The sequence below is a fragment of the Benincasa hispida genome, chromosome 2 (assembly GCF_027475165.1).
Source record: "Benincasa hispida cultivar pf3 chromosome 2, pf3_genome.v1.1, whole genome shotgun sequence".
NCBI lineage: Eukaryota > Viridiplantae > Streptophyta > Magnoliopsida > Cucurbitales > Cucurbitaceae > Benincasa > Benincasa hispida.
In genome coordinates, this window is record NC_143479.1 from 34,152,293 (window position 1) to 34,168,456 (window position 16,164).

The following is a 16,164-nucleotide window of genomic DNA, read 5'->3' on the forward strand; positions in this document are numbered from 1 at the left end:
ACAACTAAATACAACATTATTTGGTAACATTTATGTTCATCACCGTTAGGTAACACTTCTGTTTCTTCACAAGTTGTTAACCACGCATTATCATACATCTTTCCAATTAATCATTACAGAAACAATAACTTGATGATATTGAACAATTATTCTGAACGTATGCAGCTTCAATAAACTTTACAATTGTGTTGCGAAAGCATGAGCATAGTAAGGTTTGTAATCACAAGCAAGACGGTGCATCGAAGTTGGGGAATACTATGAAAGCAATGGACAACGGATCCATATGGATAGGCGTGTTGACGTCTCGGAGGATAGGATTCAAACTTGGGATCTCTCCATCAGCTGTGAGCTCCAATGGAGATCCATTTAGAAGCATGGTTTGGCTTTGGAGGTAGCCATCCTTTGGAGTCAAGTGGTATTCTTCTCTTGAAACTGTTGCATCAGAGACTTTGTTGCCAGTCCATGCTACAGTCTTTTTCATGCCTTTTAGGAAGGATTTTTCTCTCTTAACCCCATTTTCTTGGACATTCAGGAACATATTTTTGCTGTTTTGGACATGGATTGAAAAATGTGTTTGGTTGCTCAAATTTATCAGAAGTACTGTTACACCAGTCTGCAAACAGAATACAATAATCAAAGCAAGTTAATATCTTAACTATGGATAACTTGTCCAAGATTGAGTTGGAACAACTTCAAAAGGGAGCATATTTGATTTAAGCTAGTCCTAAGAATGGCTTTCAAATTGAATGAAAGCACTTACATTTCCTCTTGAACAATGAGCATAAGATCGTAAATACGATGAAGCATCAGTACCGATAGGAAGAACAATTTTTTCCATAAGCCGATGCCACAGAAGAGCACTGTTCACAAAATGAAACAGATCTAAAGATCAGATACACAAAGGACTAAAAAGTAGACTAAAGGAGTTAATATTGGTAAATTTGTAAAAGCGTTGCCTGTAAAAATCTGGATTTGGCACAAGTGTGGATGTGTTCAGCAGACCATAGTGACCTCCAATTAATGTCTGCCTACAATACACTTTGGTATTGTACTTGGATGCCAATCCTAGCTGATCTAAGTACCTAGAGTTTACATGTAAGATACAAACGATTCCGTGACATTACACCCAATTCAAAACAAGCATTACAAGGGCATGACTACACGTTTTTGGGGATGAAGATTACCAAAAGCTATTAATGAATGTGTTGGATACATGACGACCACCGCTGTTATAGGCCCCCCCAGACTCTCCAACCCATGCAGATGCCCATGGACCATGAACTTGGATGGTCTGGTCTAGCCTATTGAAGACTTCTGATACCCTGCTTAAGTAATGTGGATCCAGGATGTTGTTTGCAAGATGGGGATCAATGCCTAGAACGAAAAGAACAACAATGAACAATTGAACAGACGACCAAATTGATCCATCTGTCTTTTGGACACTGCATTAACTTACCGGCCCCAAGATTGTAAATATGATGTGTGACGACATTCACAACATTAGATCCTGAAACCTGAAGAAGCTTAGCATACCACTCCGGCTCAAAGAATCCTCCTGGTGCTACAAGTGAAGGTTTTGAGTTGGAATCCTTGTACAAATCATTGATGATGTCTCTTAGCTTGATCACATCTTTTGCATACAATTCGACATCAACACTCGCACCAACACCATGTCCACTCAATTCATTACCTGCAGTTTCAAGGATATGAAATTTGAGCTGAGGCCACAGACCAAATGATCCTAACGAATGGTAACTTTTAGAGTATTTTACCAAATTCCCATGAATCTATCACATATCCCTTTGAAATGGTATAATTCATAAAATCCTGAGCATTAGTAGAGTCCCACTCTCCTACCCATTTATCTCTCTGAATCCGGTGCCTTCCATGTAGTGCATTCAAGCCAAAGGTCACTATGGCCCTGAAAATGAAAGATTTGACCCATGATAAGACGTCTGGAGTAATGTTCTAATCTAATATTTCCCTTTTTAACAAGCATAACCTTGATAAAGATTCAAAGCATAAAGGAGTTAGAGAACTAAGAGTATGTTTGGTAGGCAATTTGGATTATGTTTTATGTGTTAAGATTAGTTCAACAAATATGCATGGGTAGATAATTTGGATTTTGTTTCTGAACTGTTTTTGGATGTTGAGATCAAAACACTAAATTCTAAAAACAACGATTTTGTGTTCTCATTGTTTTCAGATTTTGAATTTGAAATTTTCAAATACAGATTATATTAAAAAAGAGAAAAGTGTTAATATATATGGTATTTGATGTTATAAACTCAATTATTCTGGGTCAATTAGAATATGTATTATATGATGTATTATAAATTATATGATATTACAAAATAATAATTATACAAAATTTTTAACATAAAACAAACTCATAAATAAACTAACAATAATTTCTATTCAACCTAATAGTTGTGGGTAACTACAATATCTACCATTGTTTTTAAATATATTATCAAACATATTTTGAATAATTGTTTAAATTTGAATTCAATTTATGAATTTTCTACCAAACATATATTTGAAAACATGAAATACAACTATGGTTTCATTGAATTCCTTGTTTTCAAAGTGCCTACCAAACATATGGTAAAGAATTCAACGTTTTATGACTTTATCATAAGAAAATATCAAATTGCATATGCACCATAATGACCAAGATTCATCAGCTCTCAGAGAGGTCGCCTTCCGGAAATGGTAGAAACATGATCTACACTAACAGTCAATTGTAATACTTTTGTCACACATAACATGCCTTCACTTCAAACATTTTAATGAAATGCCTCTCAGGATACAAATGCTTACGGTTGAAAGTAGGGTTTGTACCTAGGGGTATTTTTGTCTTTTTACAGTACTATAGGGTTCCCTACTTTTCTATTTATATGTGCAGTCTCCTTGTATTCTATGTATCAAAAATTATAATAAGAAACTTCTATATCGTGGTTTTTTCTCCCTGTACTATGTGTGCCCTCTTTCTCTTTTCTCTCTTCTTGTTCATCATGGTATCAAAGCATGGAGATGAAACCCTGGCCAACATTGAGGAAAATCAAACAGAAGAATCACAAGTGCCATCTGGCACCACAACCACCGATATTGTCGCTATCGTACGGACCACTATAGAACGGTACTTCCAGACGGTCCTACCTCATCTTCATTAGCCGATTGGAGCAACCCAACCCAGAGGATAGGTGGCCGACTAGATCGAAAACCAGCAGACCCAGCCGGCCGATTGGATCGGCCACCAGACGGCGGCTACAACGGCCATGGCGCGCCAAATGATCGGGAGCCAGGGGGTGAGCGAATTCCAACTTCGTGCTAAGCCATCCACAAGCAGACGCCAGTCGGTCGAAGAGATCCAGCCCGACCCATCCGACTTCCACCCAGTCGGAGCTTTCTAGACCGGCTCCAGCCGCCCACAGGAGTCCCTTCGGTTCCAGCCAGCCGATTCCAACGCTGCGATCCCAACCAACCGTGACCCACTACAATCCCAGCTAGCCGACTCCAGCCGTGACCCATCTGATCTGAGTCGTGGTTCTTGCCCAGCACCAACCGCACCTTTGGGTCCTTCTATTCCAGCCATGATGCCTCCATTTCAACAGAGTATGGGTTGGCAGTTTTAGTCAAAGAATACCTGTGGGTGGCAGATTTGAGGTAGGGGAATCATCTTCGTCGTATCCTGGATAGAAACTTGAACATATCCAGGAACAATTCATCCAACTTCAACTCCAGATTAAACAGCAAAACGAGTCGGTTCAGCAACAAATAGCTATCCTTGGAAAAGCTCTCGGAACGACCTCAAATGTCCCATCAGAACTCCCTTCCAGTCTACCAATTTACTCATGAAATCCGGTAACTTCTTTCCCTACTTTACCTATAGCCAATTTATTTTTTGGTGCTATGGGAAATTCTACTGGTTTTATTGTTGGGGAAAAATTAAATGGTCACAATTATTTTTCGTGGTCTCAATCTATTAAAATGGCCTCGAGGGTTGTCATAAATTCGGTTACTTGACGGGTCAAATACTGAAACCGAGACCTGGTGACCCCCAAGAACGTATCTAGAAGGGGGAAGATTCCTTATTCCGGTCTTTTTTAGTGGGTAGTATGGAGTCGCAGATTGGAAAACCTTTTCTATATGCTGCCACCGCGCGAGATATTTGGGATGCGGTTCAAAAGTTGTATTCTAAACGACAGAATGCTTCCGGGCTCTATACTCTACGCAAGCAAGTTCACGAGTGCAAGGAGGGAACAATGGATGTTATAGCTTACTTCAAGAAGTTGTCTCTTCTCTGGCAAGAAATGGACCTATGTCGTCTGGGACTGTCATTGTGGGGGAGTCCAACATTTCAAGTCTGAGGAAACTGACCGTGTGTATGATTTCCTCGTTGAGCTGAACTCTAAATTTGATGCGGTACAGAGTCGAATACTGTGACATCGTCTGATACCATCCCTGATGGAAGTCTACTCTAAAATTCGCCTCGAGGAAGACAGGTCTAGTGCTATGAATGTTGATTTCGTCGATTGATTCTACTGCTTTTAAGACGCCAGGTCCTGTCAATGACAAACAGAATAGCAAGCCTCCCCCGGTGTGAGCACTGCAAGAAGCCCTGGCACATCAAGGACCAGTGCTGGAAAGTAAATGGTCGTCCACCCAATGGCAAATAGCGTCAGTCAAGTTCTGGACGAGCACTGGCAAGTGAGTCAGCAAATGGAGGTCCTCAGCCTCAAAACCAGGAGGCTATGCCTGAATAACACCAATGCAGTGGGTGTGAGCGCAATTGCCCTGTCAAGCACTATTCAATCCTTTGGCCTTGTTAGTATAAATGGTAGCAAGCCGTGGATTCTAGATTCAGGGACTACAGACCACTTAACTAGCTCCTCTTACCAGTTTTTCTCTTACTGTCCAAGTGTTGGAAATGAGAGAATCAAAATTGTTGATGGATCTTTCGCTCCTGTGGTTGGGAAAGGTCATCTTTCTCCTTTTGAGGGATTAACTCTACGAGATGTGCTGCATGTTCCCAAAATTTCCTATAATCTATTATCTGTTAGTAAGCTTACAAGAGATTTGAAATGTTGGGTCACTTTCTCACCTGATGCTATTGTGTTTCAGGATCTGAGCTCAAGGACAACGATAGGCATCGTCCGGCATGACAGGGGGCTTTATTTCCTTACTGAAGATACTTCTTCTAGGATATGTGATAGGACTAGTTTACTTTCATCATGCTTTTCTACTTCTGAAAAAGATTACATGTTATGGCATTATAGTCTTGGACATCCTAGCTTTCATTATATGAAATATTTATTTCCTCATCTATTTCATAATGTTAATATTTCTACTTTGACTTGTGATGTGTGTATTGGGGCTAAACAACCTCGTGTCTCGCTGAGCTCTCAACCTTATAAGCCTTCCCAGCCGTTCACACTCTTCCATAGGATGTTTGGGGTCCTTCACCAATTACCATTTCTACTGGCAAACGCTGGTTTGTAACCTTTATTGATGACCACACTAGGCTAACTTGGGTCTTCCTTCTCACCAAAAAGTCTGAGGTCTCATCGGTCTTTCAACAGTTCTATACTACTGTAGAAATCCAATTCGACAATAAAATCGCTATCCTTCGAAGTGATAACGTTCAGGAGTTTTTCAATAATTCTTTTCGAGAATTCTTAGCCTCAATGGGGATTGTCATCAGAGTTTGTGTGCGTATACTCCTCAACAAAATGGGATCACGGAACGAAAAAAAACGTCACCTTGTTAGGTCGCTCGCTCCCTTATGTTGTCTACTTGCCTTCCTTCCTACTTATGGGGAGATGTTGTTCTAACAGCAGCTCATTTAATAAATTGGATGTCTTCCCATGTCTTAAAGTTTCAAACCCCCTTGGAAGGTTCTAAGGAGTCCTACCCCAATAATCGTCGTATTCCTAATGTTCCACTTCGGGTGTTTATGTGTTGCGTTTGTCCACACCCATGGTCCTAATAGCACCAAGTTTACTCCCCATGCTCAAAAGTGCGTCTTTGTGGGGTACCCACTTCATCAGCGTGGATACAAATGTTACCATCCATCTTCGCGAAAATATTGTCTCAATGGATGTTACCTTCCTTGAAAATCAACCATTCTTCCCCATTAGTCATCTTTAGGGGGAGAGTACTAGTGAAGAGACTAATTGGAGTCCAAGTTCGCTAGTGTTACCTGAACTTGGGAGTAGGAGCGCTCTTCCTGAACCTGTTATAAGTGTCAACGAGACTATCCTTCCTACTGAACAAGTCCCGTGGATAATGTACTATAGGAAGAATCTTAGAAAGGAAACAGTGTCGCCTGTCACCTCTCCGACTCCAGTCCAGGAGTCAAACCCAGCATCAATTCCATGTACTAGTATTTCTACCCCCGATGATAGTAACGTTTGTGTTGATAATAATGTTTGTGAAGATGATGTGAGTGAAGACAGAGAAAATGGTGACAGTACCGACAATTGTACCGAGGACACCTTATGCGAAGAGGGTGTAGGTGTGAGTGATGACAATTTTGAAAAAACTATTCCTGCAAATAGTACTCTTGAAGGTGAAAGAGATCTCTCAGACGATAAGACTCATGAGCAAAAGGCTAAATGTGGTGGAGGATCAGATGGGAAGAAAAGCCATGATGCCTCTCTTGATCTTCCCATTGTTTTGAGAAAAGGTACGAGGTCTTGCACGAAGTATTCACTGCAAAGTTACCTATCTTACAGTAACCTGTCTTCCGAATTCAAGGCCCTTACTACAAAGCCTAGACGCAGTTACGATACCTAGTAGTATACATGCAGCGATGGAGATTTCTGAATGGAAAGCTGCAGTTATGGAGGAAATGGAGGCACTTGAGAAAAATAACACTTGGGACCAGGTTACTCTTCCAAGGGGACACAAGGCAGTTGGGTGCAAATGGGTGTTTACCGTTAAATACAAGCCTGACGAAACGATTGACATGTACAAGGCGTGGTTAGTTGTCAGAGACTTCACTCAGACCTTCGAAATAGATTATTCTGAGATATTCTCCCCGGTGGCAAAGTTAAATACTGTTCATGTTCTTCTTTCAGTTGCAGTTAACAAAGACTGATCTCTCCACCAGTTTGATGTGAAGAATGTCATCCTTAATGGAGAATTAGAAGAAGAAGTCTACATGAGTCCTCCTCCGGGGTTCGAGAAACAGTTTAATCACAGAGTTTGTAAACTGAGGAAGTCCTTATATGGGTTGAAATAGTCTCCAAGAGCCTGGTTTGACAGATTCACTACCTTCGTAAAATCACAAGGATACAGTCAAGGACACTCCGATCACACCCTCTTTACGAAAAAGTCAGTATCAGGGAAAATTGCAGTTCTCATTGTGTATGTGGATAACATTGGCATATTAGGTGATGATGCTTCAGAAATTGACAGGCTAAAGAGGAAAATGGTTGAGTAATTTGAGATTAAGGACCTTGGAAAATTAAGGTACTTTCTCGAAATGGAAGTGGTTCATTCAAAAGAAGGAATTTCAGTCTCTCAACGAAAATACACTCTCGACTTATTTAAGGAGACAAGTATGACAGGTTGTAAACCAATTGATACCCCTGTGGAAGTTAATGTCAAACTCAGCAACCTAAATAATAGTGTTCCGATCAACAAGGAAAGGTATTAGTGGTTTGTTGGAAAATTGATCTACCTTTCTCATACCAGACCAAACATATCTTATGCTATCAGTGCAGTCAGTCAGTTTATACAAGCTCCTTACGAAGAACACATGAGAGCAGTGGAATGCATCCTGAGATATTTGAAAACCTCTCCTAGTAAGGGGTTGATGTTCAAGAAATCTGACAGCCGATGCATTGAGGAGTACACGGACGCTGATTGGGCAGGTTCTGCGGTAGACAAAAAATCGACATCTGGATATTGTACCTTCTTGTGAGGTAACCTCGTTATTTGGAGGAGTAAGAAACAGGGAGTTGTTACCAGAAGCAGTGTCGAGGCAGAATACAAGGCCATGAGTCTTGGGATATGTGAAGAAATTTGGCTGAAAAAGGTCCTAATTGATCTCAATCAAGATAGTAATCTTCGGATGAAACTTTATTGTGATAATAAAGCCGCAATAAGCATTGCAAATAATCCAATGCAGCATAACAGAACAAAGCACGTGGAGACTGATAGACATTTCATTAAGAAGAGACTTAACAGTGGCAACATTTGTATCCCCTACATTCCTTCCCGTCAACAGACAGCAGATGTTCACAAAAGGGCTTCCCAGACAGAATTTTGACTCTTGTGTTAGCAAGTTGGACCTTGTTAATATCTATGCTCCAACTTGAGGGGAGTGTTGAAAGTAGGGTTTGTATCCTAGGGATATTTTTGTCTTTTTACAGTACTCTAGGGTTCCCTACGATTCTATTTATATGTGCAATCTCTTTGTATTCTGTGTATCAAAAATTACAATAAGAAACTTCTATATCGTGGTTTTTTCCCTGTACTAGGGTTTTCCACGTAGATCCGTGTGCCCTCTTTCGCTTCTCTCTCTTCTTTTTCATCACATACCAAACTAATATTTCAAGGAGTTGCAAAGAAAGACAAGAATCAAATGTCTTACCCTGTGGTCTTGAATAATTGGTTTAGATCATCCCATCTGCTCATGTGCAAACACCCCTTGGAAAAACCAAACAGCCCCCAATTCACCTTCTGAAATGGATGGCAAGGTGTCTTCAAACTTCCTACGTCATACAACACTTGATCTTGTAGAGAACCACCAATTCTTATCCTCAAATGCTCAAAAGCTTCAAATGTGACCCGCCACACAACATCGGTGTAAGTATAGCAGTTACAGAGGATTCTTATAAGAAGAAATTTTATCGCACATAGTATAGTTCTGACGATGGATAAAAACATCGAGATTCATGTTATCAAGAAAGAATACCTTGTATTGCCTTGACGAGGAGAGGATGAGACAAGTTCTGAAAAAAGGAAACATACAGAGCTTGAATCAATCACAGAGAATTAGCGACAAAATCCTTTGTTCAAACATCGAGGATGAAAAGTATCTAATTCTCACCAAATTTACTGCAGAAGAATACCCCCATGGACAACGATTGTAATTACACTTATCATGAGGCCACCAATCAATGGTGGCACAAATATAGTTATCATCAGTTTCAGCAACTACTGCAGCTCCATCTACTATGATACTAGCGTGTGTAGCTCTCTGAGCCAAAATAGTGGGTAGAGAAACTAAAACAAGAAACAAGGAGATGCTGAAGTCCATTGGTAAATGAAATAAGATGCCTCAAACACCAACTCGCACGGAATCATACAGTTCACAACTTCACATGCCCTGCATCAAAAGGAAGAAGAAAAAGATAAGTATATGACAGAAGAATACTTGTCATCTAAAATGAAAGATTCAAAAATGACATGACTTTCTTAATGGATACGTTGCTTGTGAAAGATATGATGGAAGAACAAGATCTGCTGTATAGTGTCTCCAACTGACTATGTTAAACACTGCTCAACCATTAATATTGCCAAGAAATAGATTTTACTGAAGCTGCACCAAATAGGAGACTAAAGCTTATTGAAAAAAGAAAAGACAGAAAGTTCAATACCTTATATCAAAACATGTATATTAGCTTTCATATCCAAGCCGACCAAATTTTTCCTCTTTTCTTTTGGAATTAAATTCGAGAAGATTAAGATGTAGTTTGTAGTTGTTATAGAATTCTTGGGTCGTGTGTAGATTTGGTACTAGTTAGTTGTTTGTTTCTTATTCGAAAAAAAAAAAAAAGATCAGAAGACGCGTAAAAGTGTAACTAAGAACCGAATCATTAGAGACCCATCTGCAAAGCTAAATCACAAAGAAATTCCCAAGAAGATGTAAATTCGAGGCAACCCAGATGCAAATCAAGTAAATCAGATCAAACCTAGAGAAAAACAAGCATCGAATTCCATAAACTATACCATGGAAAGGTGAAACTTAGCTGAACTTTCAGAGCTGCAAGCTGCTTCGATGCTAGTACTTTTTCAGCTGAACTTTGGGAGCTGCTTCGATGCTAGTATTCTTCAGCGAAACCACTGGCTGTTTCCACCTCCTTCCTGCGACTTCCTTTTTGAATTGCAACGAATTATGCTGAGTAAGTACAGTAGCCATGGTGGGTGAAATGGGTCTTTCTCATATTTATCCTTTTGACTAAAAATCTTACTTCCAAACACCGACGGATGCTCAGTATAAATTTATTTGGGTGCCATGAAAAATTTTCACCATAATTGGAATTCATCTTGCCGGACAATCACTCATTTTGCCGCTACCCCTATTTTGGGACTACCGAAACGAGGAATTTTTTTGGTAATCGGAACTCATCTTGCCACTACTTGCAGAATCACCATTCCCCCACCGCCGCCCTAGAACTCCATCATGGTTTATGGGTCCAATGGTTTTTTTGGGAACATTAGAGTGTGTGAAGGAAAATACATTGCACATATGGTTTTTGCAAGTAAAGAAGAAGGAAATTTGAGAACTGTACAAGAGAGTAATCAGAGATCTCTGCATTAAAAATTGAAATAAGAGAGAAATTAATGATTGAAAGATGGAAGATGAGCCTAGAAAGAAAGAATGGAAGTATGTTTCATTCTAGCATTCACTAGACAAAGAGGAAGAGAGTGAGAAGAAATGAAGAAAAAACAGAGGAGAGAATAATTATGAAAAGAAAATATATGAACTGAGAAAAAGACAAGAGAGGAAGAAAAAAAAGAAAAGAATAAATAGAAAACAAACTCTAAAACTCACTGATGAGAGAAGTGAATGGGAAAAGTAAAATTGTGGGAGAGAGAATTTAGAGGATGTTTGCCCAACTTGGGTTGGGTTGGGTGGATAAAAAAAATTCATCCACCCCTTTGGTTCATCAAATATTAGAGAGATTTATTATTTCGTTATTTATGTTAATTTACATTTTTTACTTCGTTATTCGCATCAATTCTCCCAATTATTCTCTTCCTATAATAATTACCAACTCAATTCAATTCTGCACGGCAGACGTCCCTTTACTATTTTTTTTAAGTCTATGTGGTTTTAGAAAATCATGGCATACCTTAACTAATGATTTTATTTAATGGTTTGTCGAAAAATTACATTTTTTTGTTCGACCAACTACGTTAGTTTGGCTAGTTTCATTGTTCGACTCGGTTTTTTGAATTGTTTTGCTCACTCTTAAATAAAAAGATTATTTCTTTTATGAGAAATAATAAAATTTAAAAATTTTCGAATTGTATTAGGTTTGAGAATTCAAAAATTCATTTTCGTCGATGAAGATGTAGTATTTTTACCTTAAAATCTAGACCTTTATCCATTTGTTTTAAATTTTAGTCGTGGAACAGTTAAATTCTTGGATTTGCATAAATTTGGTTAAATATTTCGTTTTCATCCATTCCGTTTTAAATCTTAGATGATTTAAAGGAGTTTAATGATTAAATTTTAATTAGATGTGAATGTGCAATTTGATTTTTTGTCTTGTCTTTTATAACTTCTTTTCTTTTCCTATATTACGTTTTTTTTTTTTTTTTTGCCTCCCGAGATCGAAAAAAAAGACCGTCATGTTCAAAAAGTTATAGAAAATATTGGAAATGATATTTAAAAAAATAAATAAAACCTATTTTATTTAAAGTGGAAATGTGAAATTTGTGAATAGTATATGATTCATTGCATAATTAGAAGTGTCTATGCTCCTAGATCACTCTAAATATTTGACACAACTAATCTAATCTACATCGTTAGAGTTTAACTTATAAATATAAACTAGTCATCCAAAATGAATTTATGAAAAAAGCATATGAATTTAGGATAGAAAAATTATTTGAAATGATAAAATTATTGAAAATATTTACCAGGTATAACAAAATTTTAGAACTAATAGACACTGGAATGACTTGTAATAAATAGCCAAAGATTTCTAAATATATTTTTATATTTAATTTAAATTTGAAACAAGTTTTCTGTATTTAATTTAGATATGAAACGTCTTTGTATTTAGTTCAGATCTGAAATATTTTTCTACATTTAATTTAGAAAAACTTTTTTATTGGATTCTTATAAAAAGGAAAATTTGTTGTCTTAGTCCTTGAGAGCGAAATTTGAGTTTGACATGATGTTTCTTTCTATTAAAATGAATTAATTATTAGCAAAATTTTCCCTCGATTCTAATCCTTCTTCGACGAGTACACATCTGAGAAGGATGTTGTGTTAATCTTGGGGAGCCGATTTTGCACGACGTCATAACAATGATTGAGATCTGGAATTGACAACATGCACCAATTTGAAAGCAAAAAATGTGTCAATGTCAATCAAATCTGAAAAGGTTTGTTCAGATCTAGCCCCCATCACGCCGTGATGTTTTCAGCCGTCGCCTGTGGCGATTTCCTCTTTGGCAACTTCATCTGCACAAACTCACGACAACGACGAAAGGATAGAAACCGGCGGCTTTCACCTATGAATTGTAGCAGCGAGGTTTTTCTTGATTGATTTTCAACCTTAGTCTGTGATGACCCAAACTGCTTTTGGCCTCAAATTAGTTTGTCCATATCTCGAAGATGACAGAACGGCAAAATGGAACTTATTCGATCACCAACAAACCACATTTGATTTCGTTTAGCGTCTTTCAGTACCAATTTGAACACCTTCCAGCAGCAATTCAAGTCATTTTTTGAATCTTGGAGAAGAATTTGTCATTGCACAGATTTTCTTAGGATAAGAGGCGATTTCATTGGGCAAATTTGGCTGATAGTTCTTGTGCTGAGATTAATGGTTTATGTCTCTGATACTTTTCTCTGAGAGGCTTTATATGGATGTTGATGCAGAAGAGTTGGAGGCTGGCTGGTAATGGTCTAAAAAGGTAGTTAGGAAGGTAATTTCTTTTATATACTATTATCCCCATGAGAATGCTTGGTGCATAATTGCTATGACAATGATTAGTATAAAACTGTTATGGGAATGCTGAGAATGTAGCTATTAAATTCATAATATGTTATGTTTATGTGGAATGTTATTACATGATTCTGTGCAAAGTTTAATATTGTCAATCAACATAACATTCAACTTGTGGAAAATATGCTATTACAAATTATATGTTGCAATATGTATAAAGGTTAAGTCATCACAAGTATAAACCAAAAGTCATGTTGCGAGAGACTATATGGTAAACATGAATGAATTGTGTTGGGAAGAAATTTTGAGCGATATTATACTTTAATTCTTGTTTTGAGATTAATAAGGGGTGATCTAAGAGAGACTTTCATTTCAAATTAAGAAAAGATAGAAAGTATTAATTTTTGTAAACTAAATTAAGGAAATAGGCGCACTTATGATGCTAGTATGAGCCTTAAGAAAAATAAAGGAGATAATTGGGTATGGGTGGTCGTTGTGGGCTGTTCGGAGTAAGATTGGGAGGTCTTGGTGCTTGAGGACTATCTTGCGAAGTAGAGATAGATTCAAGCATCTGGTTCGTCTGATGATTGGCGATGGACGGTCTTGTTTTGTTTGGTGGGATCCTTGGCTGTCGGGGGGTGCGATTTTGGATTCATACAGGTCTACGGTGGTTCATGATGCAAGAAGTAGTTTGGAAGCGCAGTTGTCGGAGTTCTTAGATGGTAAGGAGGTTGGAGGTGGCCTACAATGTCTTGGGAGCTGCTTGAGATCTGGGGTCTTATCCAGCTAGTGGGGCCTAGGGTGAGGGAAGAGGATTATTAGGTTTGGGTGTCGAATGCTAGTGGTCGGTTTTCTATCGCTAGTGCTTGGGAGAGTATACGTCCTAGGGTGTCTTAGGCTGGTACTTTGTGGGCGAGGGGTGGTATTCCGTGTCACTCCTTCTGTGCGTGGTTAGCAGTGACGGATAGATTGGGTATGCGGGATTGGTTGAGGAGTTGGGGTGTGTTGTCAGAGGGGGGTGTCTTCTGTGTGGAAGAGAGGTGTGGTCTAGTGTGTTGCGTCAGTTGGGTTCGATGCATCGGATGGTTGGTTGGGATGTAAAGTTAGTTGGTTGTGTCGAGTGGGGTCGGGTAAAACGGTGCATAGTAAGTTGTTCCGTGTTTTCTGGTGTGCATCCATATACTACATCTGGCAGGAGCGTAATCGGCGGTTGCATGGAGGTTGACCAAGGTCAATGTCTGCTCTGTTTCACCTTATGGTCTCTACAGTTCGTGCTCGTGCAACTTCTTGGCGGGTTGACCTTCTTGGTCTTATCTAGTGTGTGTACGGATGTTGTTTACTTTTGAACTTCACATTATTCTCTATTTTGCTGTAGCCCTTAGTTTGTGGGCTTTTGAGTTCTTTTATCTACCTTTCTTCCTGGTGGTTTGCGAGTTTGCGTCTATTATTGGTTTTGTTCTGGTCTTATCCTGTTGGCTTTGTTGCCTTGTCTTTACTTGTGCTTGGTTGCTTTGATGCCTTGATCCTGGACTGTGGAATCCTGTTGTTGTATAATAATATCACCTATTCTAAAAAAAAAAAAAAGGAGATAATTTTTCTTAGTCTGAATATGCAAAGATTATAAGAAGTGTTATGTTTTTTATGAACTATACTAGACCTATTATTGCATATGTTGTGAGAAGATTGAGTAGATATACACATAATCATGATAAAGATCATTTGATTGCTCTTCGTCGTTTATTAAGATATCTTAATGGTACAGTAGATTATTGTTTGCATTTTAATAATTTTTTCCATATTAGAACGGTAGTGTATACAAATTAGGTAACTTAAAATGACGAAGTAAGCTTTACTAGTGGATGCGTTCTTATTGGGTAGAGAAGCTATTTCATGGAAATCTACAAAACAGACTTGTATAGCAAGGTCCACCATGAAGTTTGAATTTATTGCTCTAGAATTAGCAAGACAAGAGGCTAAGTGGCTTAGAAGTCTATTGGGAGATTGTAGGAGGCATCAGTATGATTGACTTAGAAGTCTATTGAGAGATGATTTATTGTGGGTGAGCATTAGTACTAGTCTCTTTGCAATGTGATTCACAGACTGTCATAGAAATTGTCAAGAATAGTGTGTGTGATGGCGTGAGGAGGCATATACATCTCAAGCATGGAGTTGTGAAACAAGTATTAAAAGGAGGATTATTTCATTGTAAGATTTGAGAGGAATTTTGTAGATCCTCTCACTAAAGGCCTAACATGGAGAGTAATTCTAGAATTTTCAACACAAGTATGGGATTCAAAACATTATAATGGTCCATAGCCCTTTATTTGGGTGGTCTATTGCGATAGACTTGATGATCCATATACCATTATATGGGTGGTCTATTGTGATAAACTTGATGGTTTATAACCCTTCATTTGGATGGTCCTAGTACTGACTTGATGGACAGAACTAAAACCTTAAAAAAATTCCATAGCCCTTCCTTTAGGTGGTCCTAGTATGGACTTATGGATAATTGTAAAATCTTTATAGCTCAGTTTTTTAGTGGTTTGTCTTTGACAGGCTTGATGAAGTTAGTGGTATGGACTAGATGTAAAATCCTCATAGCTCAGTTTTGAGTGGTTTATTGTGATAGACTTGATGAAGCAATTAACGTGATTATGAAGGTGTGGCCGCCTTCTATGGAAAAGTTTAAGGGTCTTTTTCTAGAGCTTTCACGTTGACCTGAGGTTCTATGTACACGACCTTAAATAGTAGGCTCTTATCACGGAATCGATGGAAATTTAAGGAGTAAAATGTGTTGTAGGTGTCTCAATCATAGTTATTGAAAGTTCAAGAGGTAATTCTCTCTTTCTAATCAAGTTGTTGCCCTACTTCATGTAAAGACGGAGATCCTATTCCTAGGGCATTGGATGAGCATCAGGGGACCATTGATCAAGGACTTTGAAGACAACAATCGAATTTCTTCACTATGCATCAATTCAAATTGAAAGATATTTATGTTTAAGTTTATTCTCCTATATTTTTGCTCAAATAAATTATTTATTATTTTTAATTGTCAGTCATTAGTGGGAGATTGTTAGAAATGTCTAGTTAATTAGTCATTTACTGGAATGACTGTAATAAAATAGTCAAAAATTTCTAAATGTATTTATTTAATTTAAATTTGGTAACGGTTTTCTGTATTTAATTAAGATCTGAAACGTTTTCCTATGAAACAACTTTGTATTTAATTCAGATCTGAA

The 16,164-nt window shown here is 38.1% G+C and overlaps 1 protein-coding gene across 1 annotated transcript; it reads right to left on the reverse strand.

The window, feature by feature from the left end:
* Positions 1–5: 5 nt before the first annotated feature.
* LOC120069535 (heparanase-like protein 1) lies at positions 6–10,759 on the reverse strand. The gene is made up of 10 exons (XM_090311413.1): positions 9,967–10,759; positions 9,065–9,343; positions 8,930–8,966; positions 8,606–8,789; positions 1,773–1,921; positions 1,457–1,690; positions 1,185–1,374; positions 957–1,082; positions 761–860; positions 6–613 (listed from the first exon to the last, which is right to left on the reverse strand). Exons 2-10 carry the CDS (start codon positions 9,272–9,274, stop codon positions 221–223), a joined length of 1,623 nt encoding a protein of 540 aa, XP_090167539.1. The 5' UTR covers positions 9,275–9,343; positions 9,967–10,759; the 3' UTR covers positions 6–220.
* Between the last annotated feature and the right edge of the window lie 5,405 nt (positions 10,760–16,164).